A 22,477-nucleotide genomic window follows, 5' to 3' on the forward strand; every position below is an offset into this window, starting at 1 on the left:
AATAAAAAATATAAATAAAAATAAATTTATTTGGAAATGCAAAGGTGCATGTATATTCCTCATTTCTACCTGGATGCGTGGGGAAAAGAATGAGGAAGAAGTGATCCCAGTTCTCTGTCCTGTGGCATTGCTGACTCAAAATATATGTCAGTGAGTCGGGCACTGTGGCTCATGCCTGTAATCCCAGCACTTTGGGAGGCTGAGGCGGGCAGATCACTTGAAGTCAGGAGTTTGAGACCAGCCTGGCCAACATGGTAAAACCCCATCTCTACTAAAAATACAAAAATTAGCCAGGTGTGGTGGAATGCACCTGTAATCCCAGATACTTGGGAGGCTGAGGCAGGAGAATTGCTTGAACTGGGGAGGCAGAGGTTGCAGTGAGCTAAGACTGGGTCACTGCACTCCAGCCTGGGAGACAAAGTGAGACTCTGTCTCAATTAAATATGTGTGTGTGTGTGTGTGTGTGTGTGTGCGTGTATGTGTATGTATATGTCAGTGTACAGTTGACCCTGCATTGAACACTGCAGGAGTTAGGGGTACCAACTCCCTGTGCAGTCAGTGATCGGTGTTTAACTTTTGACTCCCCCAAAACTTAACTACTAATAGCCCACTGTTGACTGAAAGCCTTACCAATAACATGAACAGTTGATTAATACATGTTTTGTGTGTTATATTATTATATACTATATTCTTACAATAAATTAAACTAGAGAAAAGAAAAAGTTATTAAGAAAATCGTAAGTAGAGACAATATATTTACAATTTATTAAGGGGACGTGGATCATCATAAAGGTTTTCATCCCTTTCGTCTTCATGTTGAATAAGCTGAGGAGGAGGAGGAAGAGGAGTTGCTTTTGCTATCTCAGGAATGGCAGAGGTGGAAGAAAATCTGTATGTAAGTGAATTCTTGCAGTTTAGACCCATGTTGTTCAAGATTTTACTGTATTTCACACACATTGGTTTTTGCATGGAGTCACGAAGAAGACATCCACTCCCTTACCTATTTAGTAGTGAGTAAAATTGATGAAAAAACTGTTATTATTAATCATCTCCAAATAAAAATTTTCTAGTTCCTTCAACTCCACTAGCATGCATATCATATATAGTAAAATATAACAGGTTAATTAGAGGACATATGTTGACTTCAAATACAGTTTTGTATGTGAAAAGACTCCAGACTTTGTTCTTAAATACTGTAACCGATGCCCAATAATTGATGTTGAAATTACTTTATAAATCCGGCTCTAGGAAAAATAGCTAATGATTCTCTTACAACCCCAGGAGTATCACATTACACTTCACCATCATTGGCTGTATTTCAGGCAGGAGGGGCATATAGTTTGAACTACATCCTATCCGAATCCCTGTAATAAAGAGCTATGAATATGGGAATTCCGATTTGTATATTACATTGTATGTAATATTGAAAAATTGTTTTAAAAATTTAAATTGCTACTTATTTTAAAATAAAAATATTTAAATGTAATAAAATTAAAGCCATTTAAATTTAATTAGATTAAAATAATTTAATTTAAAATAAAAAATAATTTAAATTTGTTTTAAAATTAAAATTTAAAAATTACTTTCAAACAAATATTTATTTAATTTTAAATACAATTAAAATAGAAATAGAAGCTGAGTAGAACTAACTGTGAGAACCTTTCTTTCAGTCTGGCTATTTCATGTTCTGCTTTAAAATGTAAGCAAAACAGATTCTTTTCAGTGCCAAAGTGTTTTTTTTCCTAACCAAACTCAAATCCTTTGATTTAACAATTGACTCAGATTACTTTTTTTGGTGCGTGAATTGTTATTTACAGTTCTTTTGGCCAAACTACAATAAGAAGTAGTACTTATAACCACAAGATGTTCAAATTTTACTTTTTTATCTACCAGATGAATATATTTATTACTGCAATTATTGTGGTTACTCTGCATCTGGAAGCAAAATATGTAGCAATCTAAATAGCTTAGCATCTTAGTTAGGTTACAGTTGAAAAGCATGGATTTGGGCTCTTACCTGGATCCTGCTACTAACCACGGGAATGATTTTGGCAAATTATCAGGCCACTCTGACCCTCCGTCTCCTCCTCTCTTTTAACAGGGGCTGGGGCCAATGATCCATGTATAGTTCTAAATGTGAATGGGCTGCTAGACACTGGCTGACATAGACTCTTAGGAGACTCAGCCAAGGAAATAGCATACTGTGTCTTCTGGGCAGAACCCAAAAAATAAGAAATAAAATAATAACCAAAGTAAAATTCATTATTTCCTAATGATGTAAAACAAAACAAATCCTGTTAGTCACCTTTGGAGGATGCTAGGGAACCAACTACTTATTCCGACAACTAGTACATAAAGGGAAAGAACTGAACACTTATCCTATTTGTTGTGGATGGACTATACCTCAGGGTAATCGAATAGATCATAAAGGAGAGTTCATCATACAATAATTCCAGCTAATAAATGCCAAAAGAGTAGAATTAAAATGTTATCATTTTGCAACTCCCAAAAATGGCTCAAGACGATGATCACGAATAGTTGTAAAATAATTAGGGGAAAAGCAAATGTGGAACTTTGTAGTAGGTAGATCAGGCTGACAACAAATGAAACCATTAGCCAATCTCAGTGTCACACAAAAAGATACCCAGGCATTATGGTGATAAGATGTAAAGTACAAAATCCCACCTACGAAGCATTCTTTCCAAATATATTGAACCTGAATATGCTGTAGATCTAATTTCTCATTTACAGGAAATGCAGGGAAGATAGGAACATACTAAAGATACTCAGAGATAAATTAAAATCTGGAAAGTTTTACAACGCAAACAACCTGACCTGGTTTCTTCAACAAATAATTTAGAGGGAAGAAGAAAAGAAGAAATTCATAGAACAAGAGATATGTTACCAGATGCAGCGTATAGACCTGGTTTAAATCTTGTTGCAAGCAAACTAACTCAATAAAGAAAGCAAATATCAGATAATTGGGGGAAATTTGAATACTGAATAGATATCTGCTATTAAAATATTTTGTTAATTTTTTAGGTGATATATCATATTTTGGTTATGTTAAAAAAGGAAACTTTTTTTTTTTTTTTTTTTTGAGATGGAGTCTTGCTGTGTCACCCAGGCTGGAGTGCAGTGGCATGATCTTGGCTCACTGCAACCTCTGCCTCTGGGTTCAAGTGATTCTCCTGCCTTAGCCTCCCGAGTACCTGGGATTACAGGTGCGCACCACCATGCTCAGCGAATTTTTTTTGTATTTTTAGTAGAGACAGGGTTTCACTATGTTGGCCAGGCTGGTCTTGAACTCCTGACCTCAAGCGGTCTACCTGCCTTGACCTCCTAAAGTGCTAGGATTACTGGCCAGAGCCACCTTGCCCAGCAGAAAACATTGTTTTCAGAGATGTATTTGAGGTACTTAAAGATGGAACAATATGATGTCTGGGATTTGCTTCAAAATAATCCAGTGGCAGGGTGGTGAGTGGGAGTGTAGATAAAACTAGATTGCTCATGGGTTGACAATTGTTGAAAACGGGTTTTGGCATCATGGCACATGTATTCCTATGTAACAAACCTGCATGTTCTGTACATGTATACCAGAACTTAAAGTATAATAATAATTAAAAAAAAGAAAATGGGTTTTGGGCACATGAAGATTCATTATATTACTTTTAGTGAATATTACATTATTCATTATATTACTCTCTCTGTTTTTATGTATGCTTGAAAATTTGCCTAATTAATTTTTTTAATGGGAAAAAGTAAACACTTTGTGATAATTTATTAAATTGCATACTTAATATTTGTGCGGGTTTTTATATCAATGACTGTATTAGTCTGTTGCTATACAGAACTACCTGAGAATGGGTAATTTATAAAGAAAAGAGATTTAATTGACTCACAGTTCTGCAGGCTGTACAGGAAGCATGGCTGGAAAGGCCTCGGGAAACTTACCATCATGGCAGAAGGCAAGGGGAAGCAGGTACGTCTTACATGGCCAGAGAAGGAGGAAGAGAGAGAAGAGGCTAGTGCTACACACTTTTAAACAACCAGATCTCATGAGAACTCACTGACTTTCATGAGAACAGCAAGGGAGAAATCTGCCTCCATGATCCAATCACCTCCCACTAGGCTCCTACTCCAACATTGGGAATTAAAATTTGACATGAGATTTGGGTGGGGACACAGATCCGAACCATATCAATAGCTGTATTAGTTTCCTGTAGCTTCCATAACAAAGTATCACAAATTGATGGCTTAAAACAACAGAAATGGACTCTCTCAAAGTTCTGGAGGACAGAGGTCTGAAATCCAGCAGAGCTGTGCTCTCTCCTGGGGCTCTAGGGGAGGATCTGTTTTGGGCCTCTTCCAGCTTCTGGTGGCCGTTGGCATTACTTGATTTGTGGCCGTATTACTCCAGTCTCTGCCTCTATGGTCACATTGCTGCCTCCTCTTCTGTCTGTGTACTCTCCTCTTGCCTCTCTTATAAGGATATTTGTCCTCTGATTTAGGGCCCGTCAGATAGTCTAGGATGATCTCCTCATCTCAAAATTCTTAACTCAATGATATCTGCAAACCTTTTTCCAACACGTGGACATATCTTTTGGGAGGCCACCATCCAACCCACGATAATGGCATATTTCAGTAGAAAGATCTGAAAACTAATAACTAACAAGCACAGTTTATCTTTCTCAATTTCACCATAAGGAGTAACTGTCAGAGTTATTTCTGGTACGAATGTGTGAGATATCCTTGATTTTTTTCCTACCTTGTCACATAAGCAAGTCCTGTCATTTTCACTAAAAAAAAAGTAAATGAAATCTTTCTACTTCTTTCCAACTACACTCTCAATACTTTAATCTCATCTATCATATTCTATGATGGTCTTACTGATCTTCCTGGCTTCTAATCTTACCTCTCTCCATTCTTCTCTCCACAGAAGCCAAGAATAATTAATTAAAAACAAAACAAAACAAAAATTTATAATCTAATCACCATCTCTTCCTTGCTCTGTATTGAAATGGTAGTCCATTGCTTCTAGAATAAAATCCAAACACTACCATGGCTTCAAAGGTGGGAATACATAATTTATCGTCCAACTTTGTCTACACTTATCTGGGGCTATTCCCTTTCTTACCCACAACTGCCCAGCCCCACTGGCTTCCCTTCAGTGTCTTAAACACACCAAAGCCAACTCCAGTAAATATAAACCTGGGAAAAGGAGACACCAGACAGTGTTTACTATGAGAACTCTATTGATAATTGGGCAAATTGTCATTTTTTAAATGGAAATAATAATTCATGATGGAAACGGTAATTTATGTTGGATACAGATACATTAGAAAACATGTAAATAAACTATAAATACTCATCCCTCTTCCCACCCTCTGAGATAATAATATTTTCATACATATCTGTTCAGAATGTATGCTTAAATATTACAAACATATGATTGTATAACTTGGTAACTTTTATTTTATTTTATTTTTTTTGAGATGGAGTATTGCTCGGTCACTCAGGCTGGAGTGCAGTGGCATGATCTCGGCTCACTGTAACTTTTGCCTCCCAGGTTCAAGTGATTCTCATGCTTTAGCCTCCTGAGTAGCTAGGATTACAGGTGTGCACCACCATGTCTCGCTAATGGCTAATTTTTGTATTTTTGGTACAGACCGGATTTTGCCATGTTGGCCAGGCTGACCTCAAACTCCTGACATCAAGTGATCCACCTGCCTCGGCCTCCAAAAATGCTGGGATTACAGGCATGAGCCATTGCCCCTGGCTGTAACGTTTTTTTTCCCACTTAGCAATGAACTGAGAGTGTTTTTTCACATTATTACATATACCATTTCATCATTTTCTTAAGGCTTTTGATCCATATGTCCTAATCACCCTCCCCAGGACTTGTGCTAATCTGCATTCCCGCCAACAGAGCATGAAAGTGCCCATTTCCCCACATCCCTGGACATCTTTTTTAATCTCAGCTGATCTGAGAGATGAAAAACAGCATCCTATTGTTCAATTTGCACTTCTTGGATGGTTGTGACAATGAACTTTTTTTTCTTCCTGGTATTTCTCACGTATAGTTCTTTATAACTGTGTAACGAAGTATTTGGTTATATTTTAAAAAGAAATAGCAAACGAGCTAAAAAAGCATTTGTGAAAGCCACTTAGTGCCAAATTGCAGTAGCCCTGCCACTATGCCTGAGAGCATAGTTGCATCAATGCCTCTAAGTCGTTTGCTCTCCTGTATCTGAGCATACAGCCTGGGCTTTATAGCCCTTATTAGGGAAGACTTGATTTTCTTCTTGTAAAATATAAATCACAGAAAACCCTCCATGATCAGTCTTCAAAGTTATTGCTTGCATTTTCTGAAAATACATGTGGTAAAACAAGAAATTATAGATTTAAAATCTAAGTTTCAGAATGGGGCCCAACAACTTGCACTTGCCATTGTCTGGGGTTTTGATCATCTTTAAGTTTCAGCATGGAGTTCACGTAGCTTGATATATTAGCATAGTCAGCAATACATTTTCCTGTTACATTTATTTAAAAAGAAGGTCAGATAAATGTGTAGGAAAACCCTCATTTTCCACATTATTTTTGAACAGGCAATTTTATTTTGCTTCATCTGAAAAAAAAATAACAGCAGGATATTTCAGGGCACTGTGTCTTATATAGTACTGCAGATGTAAAAATATATCACATACTTGCTTGTGAGGCAATACCAGGGATTACAGAGTACTTCTAACTGTCCAAGGTCCTGAAATCTCACATTTTCCTAGTCTACAATTTTGTGTATTATTTTGAACTCAGAGTGTTTTCCATTGAGCAGACACGTTCTATCACTTCATGTTTCTTATACTCTATTTTAATCATTTATGTGTATCTAAAGTTCATCCACATGAAGGTTGCAGTGAGATGAGATTGCACCACTGCACTCCAGCCTAGGTGACAGAGTGAGACTCCATATCAGAAAGAAAGAAAGAAAGAAAGAAAGAAAGAAAGAAAGAAAGAAAGAAAGGAAGGAAGGAAGAAAGGAAGGAAGGAAGGAGGGAAGGAAGGAAGGAAGGAAAGAAGGAAGGAAGAGAGAAAAAGGAAGGAAGGAAAGAAGGAAGGAAGAGAAAAAGAAAGGAAGGAAGGAAGAAGGAAGGAAGGAAAGAAGAAAGGAAGAAAGAAAGAGAAAAAGGAAGGAAGAAAGAAAAGAAAGAGAAAAAGGAAGGAAGGAAGGAAGGAAGTCCACTTCAATATGGACAACTGACTGAGTAGACCAATTTTATGTGTGATATAGTGTCATATTTTTAAGAGCTATTTTTATTAAAAAACTTAACCAAAACAAATAAATGTAATTATGGTTGTGATTGTGAGACCAAATATTTTCTTTAAAAACTCAAAAACATAAACCAACATGACCTAAATCACAGCTAAATAGAGAGCTCACTGTAAATAGAAATTTTAAAGAAAGAGATCTAGTACATCAGAAATAAAATTAAATATTAAGATTCAATAAATGCAAAAATAAAAAAAAAACCTGTTAAATAAAAGGGACATGTGGAAACAATGTTTTGTTTTAATGGCAAAAGTGGAGGGCCAAGGAACACGGTGTGCCATTTCATGGGAGGGAATGGTGACACTGGAAAGACACATGGTGAGTATTGCTTTAAAAAAATCTAGTCTTTACCAAAATCAAAGTTCAATGGTGATCAGATATGTGGCTCGTGCACCATCTGTGAGGGGAGCAGGTGGAGAGGGGAAGCCAAACTAGACCAAGAAGGAAGTGTCAGCATTTATCAAGAGAGCACACTAAGTAGCTTTATGAAATAGGCTCAGTAGAAAGAAGACAAATCAGGAAAGATAGTTTCTTCCTTAAAGAAATGAGACAGACACATAGAAGAACTCAGAATCTCAGCGTTTAACCCTTTCATTGAGCAACAAAAGCTCAAACAGGCAAAGTGGCTTACTCAAGTTCAGACAGCTTATCAGTGGCAGAGCTGAGACTAGAAATTAGTAGTTTCAATTTTTACTAGAGTGGTCTTCCCACTCTAGGACAGCTATCTCATATGTGAAAAACTTAACATTCATATAAGCAAGCATGCACCACAGTTAAACAAAAAGGGGCTGGGCATGGCAGCTCGTGTCTGTAATCCCAGCACTTTGGGAGGCCGAGGTGGGTGGATCACCTGAGCCCGGGAGTTCAAGACCAGGCTGGGCAACATGGTGAAGCGCATCTCTACTAAAAACACAAAAATTAGCCAGGTGCGTGTCTGTAATATCAGCTCCTTGGGAGGCTGAGGTGAGAATTGCTTGAGCCCTGGAGGTGGAGGCTGCAGTGAACGGAGAGAGCACCACTGCATTCCAGCCTGGGTGAAAGAGTGAGACTTAGTCTAAAAAAAAAAAAAAAAGTTAAACACAAAGGACTTGAGAAATACAGCAATTAAATGAATGGATGACAAAGCGAACAGTAGAGAAAGGAGCTGTGTAACATGAGTCAAGAGAAAGATGTCTGGCTTTACATGAATTTTAAGGAGGGGGAAGAGCATTGCCCAAGAGGTATGAGAAAGATGGAGGTGTTGATAGGCCCAAAGTTACTAAGGGGAGCCCAGAAAACCATGTGGCTTTTGGGGCCAATCAGAGAAAAAGTGGAGAAAAGACTTCAATAGTCCCACCGATAAGGGACAGAAGTGTTATACATGCTTGAGCCCGGGAGTTCAAGACCAGGCTGGGTAACATGGTGAATGGGCAACCCGAATGCATCTGAAATGGAGAGTTTCAGATTACTGAAATTTCTAATTGTGTAATTTTGCTTTTTTCATAACCTCTAACTCCCATCATGCTTGAAAATATTTCTCAAATACACTAGTTCATTTTATGAAGAGTTGAAGCCAGTCAGAACATTTCTGTTCCAGTCTCAATTCTATCACAGACCAGCTGTTTGCCCTCAGGGAAGTCACGTTACCTCTCAGGGCCTCACTGTTATCAGTAAAACAAAGGGCTCTAGTACATTAGAATTTCCCAGACTTTGCATGGAAGAATCACCTGGTGGTCAGGTTTGGTGGTTCATGCCTGTAATCCCAACACTTTTGGAAGCCGAGGTAGGAGGATCGCTTGAGCCTAGGAGTTTGAGGTTGCAGTGGGCTATGAACACAACACTGTACTACAGTCTGAGTGAGAGAGTGAGACTTTGTCTCAAAAAAACAAAAAAAAACAAAAAAAAAAATCACCTGGGGCTCTGAGGCTTTTGTCAAATAAATGAATCTCCAGGCTCCACCTTAGACCCACTGAAACAGGATCTCAGAGGGAGCACTTGGACCTAGGAATCTGCTTCTTGTCACCAGCAAATTTTGCAAAGCTCCCACTACGTAATCTCCACGGTCCCTACTAATGATATTTGTGACTCAGTTTTCTCAGTGGAAGCTCAGAATTTCTAAAGCAACTGAATCTCTATTTGATGGACTGAAGATAACTGCAAATTTGGAAAACATTGTAAGGTTCTCTAACTTTCTATGGGTAAAGGACAAAAGAATGGATACATGCACTGGCTCCAGGTTATTCATTCTTTCTTGAATATAAAATTGAATGGATGAGTCTTTGATGTCAGCTTATAAAATTTATATGCCAGGGCTGGGCATGGTGGCCCACGTCCATAGTCTCAGCTACTTAGGAAGCTGAGGCTAGAGGATCACTTGAGTCCAGGAGTTTGAGGCTGCAGTGTGCTTTGATTGCACCTGTGAACAGCCACTGCACTCCAGCCTGGACAGCATAGTGAGGCCTTGCCTCTGAGAAACAAATTCTATATGCCAGAAAAAATATACCATATGCAATGTGCCCATGTTACAAATAAAAGTCTTGTCTCCAAAGACGCAAAATAATAGACGATGCTATCTCCTAGGAGTAGAGTAAAGTGAAGCAAACCATCGCCATGAAAGTATGAGCTTTACGTGGTCACGGTAGCTTCTTTAATAAAAGAGCAAATTACCCAGCTAGTCAGAGGCAGAGTGTAGATTCCCTACTCCCAATATTTTAGAATTAAACTTATTATTTTCCTCATGCATGGCTCAATAGCAATGGAGGCATCCCCGTAATATCAAGTTCAAAGTTACTGTGATTTAGAGGAAGAACATTGTTATGATATTACATAGCCATAATGTTTTGATTTCTTTCCAACGGAGAAAAATAGCACTTAGGAAAACAAGAGAAGCTCAAAATATCCAGAAATGACAAACACAATAATACATTTTCTCCCTCAAAACTAATCTAAACTTAATTTGAATTCATGTATGACATAAAGTACTTAAATATTCTCTTTCCAAAAATTGACCTTGAAGGATTGGAATTCATCATATATTCTTGCTTATTGCATTCATCTGTGTATCTTATCTAAAGGACCAGAGCACACAATTGTTCAGTTTGCACATTGTATACAGGCCCTAGGCTGAGGTGGTGAGTGGGACTGAAAGCCAGTTCAAGTTCTGGACATACTGCTGTGCTTCCTGATATTGGCACATCCTTCCTGTCTCATACCGCACCCCTTGTCCCCAGGAGATGTCTTCTGAGGTGAACAAAGAACAAATACACTGTCTCAAGTTAAGACAGTGCCATAGTGCGCTGTTTCCCACCAGAGGGGAGTGCCTTTCTCTAACTGCCATCTAGGCTAGCAGTGGCCATCTAGGCTTGCAGTGTTTGACCTTCTCTTCTACGACATTGCTGGAGGTAGATTTAATTGAGTGAGTTCTGATTAGTTGAGATTTTACTACGGTGCATTACATAGTGAGGCAATAATTGATACAGGTTTTCTAAAAATGTTGCATTCCTTCTACCTGAAGATTATAGTCACTTACAATGCTTTGGAACCTGAAGACATGACTCTTTTGAAACTCTTCTTGAAAAATAAGGACTCAAATTTGGAAAAAAAAGAAAAAGAATAGTTTTTCATAAAAGATACCATAAGATTCTTAGAAATTACAGTTGTCAACTGAACTTTGATTCCTGATGAAATTCTTTTGCAGGTCCAAGAGGATCAGCATATCAATGCGTATCAGTAATATTAGATGACTATTAAAAATATAGTACTAGGGCCAGGCATGTGGTTCACACCTGTAATCTTAGCACTTTGGGAGGCTGAGGCAGGTGGATCTTTTGAGGTCAGGAGTTCGAGACCAGCCTGGCCAACATGGTGAAACCTCATCTCTACTAAAAAGTACAAAAATTAGCCAGTCATGGTGGCGGGCTCCTGTAGTCCCAGTTACTGGGGAGGCTGAGGCAGGAGAATCGCTTGAGCCCAAGAGACGGAAGTTGCAGTGAGCTGAGATTTCGCCACTGCACTCCAGCCTGGGTGACAGAGGCAAGACTCCATCTAAAAACAAAGAAACAAACAAACAAAAGCAAACAAACAAAGAAAACCCCTAAATAAAACCATAGTATTGGAATCTAAATATAGAGGCATTATATAAACTGGAAATAGATCCTCTTTCTATACCCCAGCATTATTAATTGACCACCAAAAGAGTAGAGTAGGTTGAGCAACATAATGTGGTTGTATATGACACTGGATAAAAGTTGAAGTAATTCCAAGAAGACTGCATATCTGGGTAAATACTTCAGGATGGTCACAAATTTGCCATGATTTCAGGGACGTAACAAAGGTTTACTCACCTCCCTCTCTACTCACCTCTTCCCCATACTTCTTTGATTGGTTTCATAATGTCTGATGGTCTAAGATTTATTTTTCATTACTTTGGCTTAAATGTTCACCTGGTGCTAAAAATGCAAATATCTCTGGGATAGGAAGAACATTGTCTTTGAGCATCAGTTCTCTCAAAGAACACAGACGACACACTTCGATAGGGAGAATAATACAAGGGAATAGTACCCCAGAGTTGGGGAGATAACAATGAAAAGGAAAAAGGGTCAAGAGTGTTTCAACAGCAATTGCCAGATATCAAAACTTTGTGTAATCATCTTGGCATTGGGAATGGTAATTTGACTTAGAGATTAGTGGGTCCTCAACTTCAGTCAGATAGCTCGAGTTTGATTTCTACTTCCATCTCTAACTAGCTTTGCTTATTTGAATAAGCAGTAACCTCTCTAAGCTCCAATGTTCTCCTCAACAAATATTTATGTGCCCAACACATGTCAGGTATTATTTTAAAATAAATCACAATAATATTGTCCATCGTCTAGGATTGTTATGAGAAATAAATGGGATAGTCTTAAAAAGTGGTTCCTATGTGCCTGGTGGATAGTAAGAAAAATCTTATGGAACAAGTAATCCTAAGGATGATTCCTTTAATATGTGAATTCCTACACAGTTTACAAAGCACTTTCACATCTACTGCCTCCTTACAGCAACCCTGTAGGCAGAACTAGCCAGACATTTAGTGCTCCATTTTACAGGTGAGGAAACTGAATGAAGCTTGGCATGATCTACTTGGTTGGCTGTGCAGTGCTCCCTACTGAAAAGAATGGTTGGCTAAAATGTGCGTAAGCTGGCCAAATACTTGTTCTTACTACAGACTCCTATTTTATAGATGCAGAAACTCAGTAAGGCTTAGAAAGACTTTGATTTTCTTTTCTGAAACTTGTAGTGAAAAAGAATGCTTTTAGGAAAAGTATGAGTTGGCCATATTAGCCTCTATATATTGGTAAAGGGGTAAAAAGAATTATTTGACATGAAGAAGAGGACATTGAACAATTTGATCTTCAATACTTAACAGTTATTCAAAAAGACTGGTTTCTCCTCATCTTCTCAAGTATTGAAAAATTTAAAGAAGAAAGAGATTTAGACTGGAAATAAGAAAATATTTTTACTTCACTAAAGTTTTTTAAATTTGGAAAAGCCCATCAACAAAGGGTTTGGAATCTTTCACTAACTATATTTAGAAACCTTGAATAGTCATATATATTGGAATCCTATTTAGAAGTAGAAAACTGAACCAGTAATCTTGAAATGACCTCTTTGAAATCTGGTTGCATGATTCAGCAAACATTTAGCTGACTTAGTTGTAGGAGAAGAAAGTTCTTATATTACATTTGTTCCAATGATTTTCAAGCAAACAAATATTAGCTTTAAGAGCAGCAAAAATGAAATGAATTTATTTCACACATTCCCATAGGATGTGGAGACTGTGTCTCACACTTGATCTTCGCTAAAAGGCTGAGAAGCAATGTGAGACTGTGTCTCACTTCCTACTGAACACAATTTTTTCTACTGGCCAGGCTATTCCAAGCCTTTCATAGGCTCTCTGGGAGAAGCATCTGTCCATATGCCCAGACAGTAGGTCCTTCTAAAGAATTTTCAACTCTGCCAAGTTGAAAGACCCTGAGAATAAGACTTGCTCATAAATCAATAGGTTATTGAAAGCACACATGCTTTCTACATGTCTTTAAGTTTGGTTCAAATTAAAACCTTCCTAGAATGACATGAAAATCAGAGCTCATTCATTTTGGTGTGTGACCTTGCTGAGTTCTTATTTTTAAATTCAGTAAAATACCATATGTGCCTGTCAACTTCGTATATATGTGTGAAAACACTCATCTATCCCTGAAACAAGACCTTTTGGATAAAAAACAAAGATAACTTCTTTGAGTAAAGCAAAGTCTAAGGAGGAGAGAAATTTGAGTGAGTGAAGCTACAACTGTCTTTCATTCTGTGGATACTGGCAGAGATGCTGAGTTTACAGAAAATGTTAACTTCTTTTAATGAACTACTATGACCAGGTAATAATTTTTCCCCTTTGACTCAACTTATCCTTAGCTACATCAGGCCATTAAACATACCAGAAAGCAAACGAGCTTGGATTGTTTGAAAAAAATCAATGGCATTAGAAAAATATGAAGATGCTTTTCCAGAAAAGAAAGATGCTTTTCTAAATAGAACAAGCAAATTCAGTCTTTGATTGGATCCTGATTGTCTTAGTCTGCTTTTGCTGGTTAGTTTATAAATAATGGAAACTTGCTTCTCACAGTTCTGGAGATTGGGAAGTCCAAAACCAAGGCTTGTTCTCTGCTTCCAAGATAACATCTCTTTGCTGCGTCCTCACATGACAGAAGGGCAATAACAGACAAGCTCATTCCCTCAAGTCCTTTTATTAAAAGGATGCCATCCCCATAAGCTACCAATGACTTTCTTCACAGAATTGGAAAAAACTACTTTAAACTTCATATGGAACCAAAAAAGAGCCCTCATTGCCAAGACAATCCTAAGCAAAAAGAACAAAGCTGGAGGCATCATGCTACGTGACTTCCAACTACACTACAAGGCTACAGTAACCAAAACAGCATGGTACTGGTGCCAAAACAGAGATATAGACCAATGGAACAGAACAGAGCCCTCAGAAATAATACCACACATCTACAACCATCTGATCTTTGACAAACCTGACAAAAACAAGAAATGGGAAAAAGATTCCCTATTTAATAAATGGTGCTGGGAAAACTGGCTAGCCATATGTAGAAAGCCGAAACTGAATCCTTTCCTTACACCTTATACAAAAATTATTTCAAAATGGACTAAAGACTTAAATGTCAGACCTAAAACCATAGAAACCCTAGAAGAAAACCTAGGCAATACCATTCAGGACATAGGCATGGGCAGGGACTTCATGTCTAAAACACCAAAAGCAATGGCAACAAAAGCCAAAATCGAGAAATGGGATCTAATTAAACTAAAGAGTTTCTGCACAGCAAAAGAAACTACCATCAGAGTGAACTGGTAGGCTACAGGATGGGAGAGTATTTTTGCCATCAATCCATCTGACAAGGGCTAATATCCAGAATCTACAAAGAACTGAAACAAATTTACAGGAAAAAATCAAACAACCCCATCAAAAAGTGGGCGAAGGATATGAACAGACAATTCTCAGAAGAAGACATTTATGCAGCCAACAGACACAAGAAAAAGTGCTCATGATCACTGGCCATCAGAGAAATGCAAATCAAAACCACAATGAGATCTCACACCAGTTAGAATGGCGATCATTAAAAAGTCAGGAAACAACAGGTGCTGGAGAGGATGTGGAGAAATAGGAACACTTTTATACTGTTCGTGGGACTGTAAACTAGTTCAACCATTGTGGAAGACAGTGTGGCAAGTCCTCAAGGATCTAGAACTAGAAATACCATTTGACCCAGCAATCCCATTACTGGGATACCAAAGGATTATAAATCATGCTGCTATAAAGACACATGCACATGTATGTTTATTGCAGCACTATTCACAATAGCAAAGACTTGGAATCAACCCAAATGTCCATCAACGATAGACTGGATTAAGAAAATGTGGCACATATACACCATGGAATACTCTGCAGCCATAAAAAAGGATGAGTTCATGTCCTTTGTAGAGACATGGATGAAGCTGGAAACCATCATTCTGAGCAAACTATCGCAAGGACAGAAAACCAAACATCGCATGTTCTCACTCATAGGTGGGAATTGAACAATGAGAACACTTGGGCACGGGGTGGGGAACACCACACCTGTAGGGGGGGGTAGGGGGGAGGGATAGCATTAGGAGATATACCTAAAGTAAATGACGAGTTAATGAGTGCAGCACACCAACATGGCACATGTATCATATGTAACAAACCTGCACATTGTGCACATGTGCCCTGGAACTTGAAGTATAATAATAAAAAAAGGCACTAATTCATAAGCGGGAGTAGTCCTCATGACCTCATTATCTCCTAAAAGCCTCACCTCTTAAGACAATTGCATTGGAGAGTGAATTTTAAATGAGTTTTAGAGAAACACATTCAAACTGCAGCACTGGTTTTTACCAAACAACTGTAACTTTTCCGTGTTTGAAAATTTTCAAAGTAAATAGTGGAGGGGAAAAGCAAAAATATTCTAGCTCCATCTCTTTAAAAAATTACCCGGGATTATGGTTTGGTGGTAATCCAGAGAGATAAAAACACTTTAAGACTTGTTGTATAAGAAGCACGATTGTAGCTCTGTATATTTTTGGTAAGATGTTTGGCACAATGCTTTATAGGAGCATAAAAATATTGTCCTAAGGGTTAAGATTTTAAATAGATAACTTATAGGGAAAGAGGACACAGTTCCTGGTTATGAATCATATCCATCAGCCTGACACTTTAATTACAACTTCTTTGGAGTTTATAGTATATTATCCTCATTAATCCCCAATTAGAGGTTTGAGTCATCCAAATAAATCTGCAGGACTTACACATACAGAGTTCGTTATCGAGCGGCCTAGCTTCATGCTTCCAGGTGTATGACACATGACACCTTCTGTCCTTTCACTTGTGATGTGTCTCTAGTTTTCCCAAGCCAAAAGCAGAGCCCAGGATTAGAGCAACATATATTTAAGGGTGCGTTTTTGCAGATGTCGGCTGGGACTAGAAAACAAATGTAGGCATGCTTTAACGCTGAGACCAATGTGGAAACTTCACGAGGTGGGGCTAGGGGGAAGAAAATTTCTGGTGGGGCACGTTCAAGTTAACGTGAGTGTATAACGCTATCAGTTTTACTACCACTGAGTGGGTATATGAAGGGGATGTTTGCGTGCGTGTGTGTGTGTGTGTGTGTGTGTGTGTGGTGGAGGGTGTGTGTGTGGCGGGGGGTATTTTCACAAAATGACATGGAAACCTGACTGCAGTTCTTTTGGGAAGAGGACTTGGAGGTGTCTTGGGGTGGGGAAAAGATGGAAGGCTGAGATTTCTTCTGGACTTCAGGGAAGAGGGATGAAATCAAAGGGAAACAATCCAAGGCAGATTAATGAATTTAGTCTAATATTCGTGAATTCAAAGTAGATTCTAATCAGACTGTCTCCTCCCTCTTCTGTTTGCAGAACTGGCACTAAACAGGATTCCCCAAGCTGTTTCATCACTCCCTGCCGTTCGCTGTCCCAGGAAATTCTCGTGCCTCGCCCCGGAATCCGTGTTCGACTCTTCTCTGGCTGAGCTGATCATTGCCAGCCACCCCGAGACTCCCCACGCGGCAGGCAGCGTCTCCTCCGGTCTCACAGCCACCCCGGGCTGGAGCGTGGGGAGGGGGTAAGGGAGCCAGCCAACTCGGAGAAACTTCGTCGCCAGAGATGACTGGGGTTTTCGGGCTTTCCCAGCCTTCCCATGCCGGACCACACGGCATTCATTAAAGTGGTGCAGCAACTATTGCTGCGCTTTGGCCGGGCAGGTTTTGAGCTGCAGAGACCCGTGCGCCCGACAACAGCGCTTTGCCACCCAGTGCACTGTTCTGCTGGGGGACGACGAGCGCGGGGAGACTTTGCGCCACGATGTTTTGTTTTCCTGCCGCAGGAAAGCTAGGCAGTCTGTTTCCACCGGACTTAACCCGCCTGAAGCAATAGCCATGGAAGTTGCGGCGGCACAGAGGGAGACGGAACCGCTTGGCGCGGCATCTTTTTTGGATGTTTTTTCTCTACACAGACGACTTCTTTCCTTCCTTGGGTAAGTGAAGGCCAGCCTGTAAATAACCAAAGGGTAGAACCGAAGGGGATGAAAAGGGATTGCAGTAGCCCAAAGGGCTAAGTTTTCTTGGGAGGAGGTCTCCCTCCATCCCCACTCCATACAGTCCATTCCAAATACGCAGTAGAGAAGGAGTTGTGTTTGATTTCAGGCACGTTGTGGGAAACGGTACTGGGATTTATTTACCTAATTTCGGTGGATTTTTTTGGGGGGAGTCACAAACTTGTTTTTGTCTACATTCTGAGAAGGAGAATGAAAGTGGAGGTGAGAGAAAGCTCCAGAGGTTGGAAGTGGGGAAATGAAAGGAGGGGGCGGTATCCAGTGATTAAGCAGAGAGATCATCCTAAGGGCCAATGACTAGTGCACGTCTTCAAGGCAGACCAGGAGCACTAGACACTGATCCTGCTCCCTACCCTAATAGAGTCTACCCCAGCCTCCCCATCCCCAGCCCTCCCCTCATAACCATCCTGCTGTTGCCATTCTGGGGAAGGTCATTATTACCGAGGGCCCCAAATAACTTTTAATGAGGACCTGCAACCTGTCTTGTACCCAAGTGATGCTCAATAAACGTTTGTTGATTGGCTGAATGATGTTGCATTCTAAGGGTGCATTTCCTGCTACAGAAATTTGCCTTGGACACTGAACTAAATCCTGGAAGCAGACCCCAGAACACAACGATAGCTCAATTCATTTTGCAAAGGAAGAGGGCCTGGAGGCTTAGAAAATATCATATTTAGACCTTCATTACCCAAACGAAACCATCAGACAGGTTCAGGGTCAGATTCATGGGTCTGGGGACGGGATGAACTCACAAGGTTCTCGCATGGAGAGCATGGACCTTTGTGTCCTACAAACTTGGGTTTGAATCCCCATATCGTGACCTTGGGAGTCTTTCTTTATCTCTCTGAACCTTGATCTTCTCATCTGTAAAAGGAGGCCAGTTATAGCTTCTGCAAAATGATGTAACAAAGATGAATGGAGAGGGAATATGAGATGGTGAGGGGGAATTCAGTAAATGTCAATCATGCCTCCCCATGTTCTGATGACTCAGGAGAGGGTATCTTTCTCCGCTGATACCCCTCTCTGGCTCTGATGCAGGCAAAAACACTGTATTGCAGTGACTGTGCTAGAGTCCAGCTGCCCGTGAACAGTTAAAGAGAAGAGTGCAGAGTGAGGTTCGAAAGCCTTTCTTAGAAGCAGCTCCCTCTGGACTTGAGAACAGAATTTACATACACACTGGTGTCTCCGGGCAGGACTGGGAGAAACAGAGATTCCTTGTTTGTTTGATTTCTATATCTTAGCCATCCTCCCAGTCCTAGTGGAGAGAGGCAAAGTGTGGTTACAGAGTCCCGGGAAGATGGTTCTGAAGCACCCGGGGAACCTGCCTAAAGGGCTGAAGAGTCAGAGTAGCACCATCAGATTGGTACTGGTTTTGCCTGAATGGGGTTTGCAGAGAATTCAGGGCTCCAGCCTGAGTGACAAAGCACTCACCTTTCCTACAGACCACAGCGGACCTCTGTAGGTCTTGCTCTTGGACCCAGAAACCTTGATGTGATAGTGAGGGATAGATGGTGAGAAAGATGCTGCTGACAGAGGGCTCCCCAAAAGCCTCAAGGTGCCCTAGAGTGGCATGCAACTCAGAGATCAGCTGCTAGTGTGGGATTTTAGAACCCCAGCTGGCAGGCATGGGAATGAGCTGGGCTATTTCTATGCGTAAGTAAAGGCAACAACAATCTAACAGGACCTTATGGCACTAAATAGCCCCATGAAAGCAAGATCTCTATCTTATTCTCTGCCATATGGCCAGCACATAGCACAGTGATGGCACTTGGAAGGGGTTCTATATATATGTTGAATGAACAACAAATTTTAGTAAGCTTATCTGGAAGCCAGAGTAGGGGTTTAAACTACTTCCTGTTCAACACTGCAGCATGCAATTCATGTCTTCATTTAGCAAGTATTTCTTGAGCATCTACTACGTGTAAGGCTCCGTTGCGAGGCATCCGAAGCAATCTGTCAGCATCATTCATGTTGATACTCAGAGTGACCCATTCAAGAGCACCTCAGCACCACCTGGCTTTTCTGGAGACTGAGGCCCCACCACAAACCCCTGTGGGCTTTCAAGCAGGGGCAGTGAGAGGGTATTAGATAAATGCTCCAGGTTTAGCCCCTTTCTGGGAACAGATCTGGGTCCCTTCGCATCTTCCCGGCTGGGTCCCAGGCTCCCGGGGCCGCCGCTTCCACGAGCTGCCAGGTCTTGGCAACTCCGCTTTCCTCGGGGGCCGCCGTACCTCTCTCAAGCCCCCTTTCCAGCCAACGACCAGCGGCCCCAGTCCGGCTGCAGGTAACTGGGAAAGGGACCAAGCTGCGCCTGGGGAGCGAGCTTCCCCGGGCGGGGAGTGCGCAGCAGACGCGGAGCGGTCCCAGAACAAAAGGCTCATGGCTGGCACGGGCCTCCTCGGAGTGCGGCAGGGACGTGGGTTCGGGACTCAGGCGAGAGAGCCGGGGCGGGAGGAAAAAAAATGAAGTGAGAAAAGAGGAGGGAGACCCCAGGGTGGGAGCGGTGAGAAGAGGTGACCCAGGGGCTGAGGTCTGCGGCGGGGCCGCAGCGTCCCTTCCTCCGCCTCCTGCAGCGCCTTCCAGGCAACCAAGCGTGTCTCCGGCTGCAACTCCAGCAAGCGCGCCGCGGCCGCCTCCACGCCCGCCCGCCGGCCGGCCGAGCCAGTAAGTAGCCGCGCCCCCGCCGCTCGCTCCCCGCCCCTCCGCGGCTTCCCCGCCACCGCCCACCGCCTCCCGCCGTCCCGCGGGCAAGTCCGCGGCCGCCTCCTGCTGCCCCGGGCCGGGTGCCGGGAGCTCAGCGCGCCTTCCCGACTGGTCGCCTCGGTCCGCTGCTCGCCCTGCTCTCTCCTGCCAGGGCGCGGCGTCTGGGGCGCGCCACGGGGAGGGTAGCCCTCGCCGCGCGCTCCCCGGGCGCCGCGCCACCTCTATATCCAATGGCTTTCGGGGAGCGGGAAGTGGGGGGCGTCGCCGGGGGCGAGGAGCCGCGGCCGGGGTGGGGCGTGTGCGCTCAGCGCGGCCGAGCGAGGCTGACGTGCCCGCCCAAGCGCGCGCCCGGGAGTGTATGTGCGGGTGTGTGTGTGTGTGTGTGCGGGAGTGTGTGCGCACACGCCTACGGGGGCTGGAGTGACACTGCAGTGGGCTTCTCCCTAGCCCCAGTCTTCCGACTGCTTAGCCCCTAACCTGCCGGCACCGCTTTCGGGAAGCAGCTTGGCTCTTCCATCTTCCCAAGCCTTCCTCTCCATCCTTTCATCCACCCCTCGCCAATCTTACTTTTTCATTTACCCACGGGGCCGCGGCCGGCCACCCCCTAGCCGGTGCAAACACCCAAGCCATCTCCAGTTCTCCCCCAAGCCAGTATTTTCCCACCTGTCTTTTTCTGGGGTTTCTCCACGAGCCAGTCCAAGGCTCCCCCATCCTCGGAAATTGTTTTGTTGGACTGCTAATCCGAGGCGTGTAAAGCTTGAGGACTTTATTATTATTTGGGTTCTTTTCATTTCTTCCCCTTCTGGGCAACGGAGCAATGAAATTTCCAATCGAGACGCCAAGAAAACAGGTGAACTGGGATCCTAAAGGTGGGTATTTCCTACTTTTGGCTGCCCTCGCCCTGCCTCTGTCTCCGGCGTGTGCGCGCTTCCTTGAGTGGAAGCACTCTCTCTTCTGGCAGCGTGTGTCCTGAGGCTGGGAAATGCGCCTGGGAACTGCAGCGCGGGTGGGAGGAGGGCGGAGGCAGCGTGGGTTCCGAACCCAGATAGTGCCTGTAATTACCACATAATCATTGTCCCTCCTGGATTGTCTCCAGATCTATTTAGATAGACCAAGCCGACTGTTTGGTTTGAAATTGCAAGTGTCGGTATTTGCTTTTGACTTTGAGTGTGCGAGTGTGTATGTGTGTGTGTGCGTGTGTCCTTTGTTTCTGGTGATCTTTGTCTCTCTGGCAGATGGGTGGGGTGCCTCCCCCTGGACCTGGAGCTGCGCCGCATGCCCGGGTGTCCTCAGTGGGAAAGGTTTCCTGGCAGCAAGTGGGGCTCGAGTTGCAGCAGCCGTCCCTAGGGGTGGGCCCTTCTCGCAGGGCATGCAGAATAATGGAGCCCACGGGGCCTCCTGAGTCTTCGTTCAATCTTATTACCAAACCTAGCAGCTAGTTAGGCTCAGGTCAGAGTAGAAGCGGAGGAGGGGTGGTTTGTGAGAAGGGTGGGGCTGGCAAGGCATCGGGGAGGGGCACGAAGTGTGCCCGCTCAAGCAATGGTGTGGTTTGCATGCTTTTACGAATGTTGGATCAGGTTTCATCCACGCAAAAGGGAGCGATTAAGACGGATTTGTGTGTGCCTAGCGTCGGCCACCGTGTCTGTAATTAGCATACAGATGTTAAGGCTCCAAGGGAATGATCAGTATGGGAGCAGAACAAGTTGGAACCGCGTGTCCAGTTGTGACAAGAATGCTCTTTAGCATTTCTCTTAGCTCATCTGACAAGTGTGTCAGGAGAGGCAACGCCTCTGTGTGTATTGGGATCGAAATTTGTTTATTTGGGGTGCGTGTGTGTTTAATGTTCTTTATGAGTGCATTTCTTCTTTTTCCCCAGACTGGAGAGAAGAAACCTTCTTATTTGTTGAGTAAATGTCGTAGGAATTGACTGGCTGTTGAAGAGTGCGTGAAGAGATATTGCCTTTTTTTAAACACCGAGGTTGTTACATCTTAAATACAGCCCAAACCTTTTATTTTGTCTCTACTTGAAATCTCTGGAAATATGGAGGTCTGCCTTTGCTTTTTTGGGGGGAGAATCCCTGAAAAACATATTTGTTAAATGCCTATTGCATACTAAGCCCTGTCCTAGGCACTGGAGATACAGTCAGAACAAGACAGACAGAAGCTCTGGGTTGGAGTTTACAGTGAGGAAGACAGACCTAAATCAATCATTGCATGGAGGAATGCATACTTCAAAGTTTATGTATGCTCCAAGGAGAGCATCAGAGGTTTAA

At 42.3% G+C, this 22,477-nt stretch overlaps 1 protein-coding gene across 3 annotated transcripts in view; it reads left to right on the top strand.

Annotated features, from left to right (window-relative positions):
- Positions 1-22,477, top strand: part of KCNK10 (potassium two pore domain channel subfamily K member 10) — a 183,881-nt gene that overhangs the window by 18,196 nt on the left and 143,208 nt on the right. Inside the window, exon 3 of one of the 3 annotated variants that reach the window (XM_003902139.5) lies at positions 16,808-17,423. In XM_003902139.5, the coding sequence (XP_003902188.1) occupies positions 17,384-17,423 (40 nt within the window). In that variant the 5' untranslated portion in view covers positions 16,808-17,383. Of the gene's footprint in view, positions 1-15,617; positions 17,424-20,507; positions 21,074-22,477 lie in introns of those variants that run through there. The other 2 variants (XM_021941446.2, XM_003902138.5) reach the window with 2 other exon arrangements.

Source organism: Papio anubis, chromosome 7 (assembly GCF_008728515.1).
Source record: "Papio anubis isolate 15944 chromosome 7, Panubis1.0, whole genome shotgun sequence".
Lineage (NCBI taxonomy): Eukaryota > Metazoa > Chordata > Mammalia > Primates > Cercopithecidae > Papio > Papio anubis.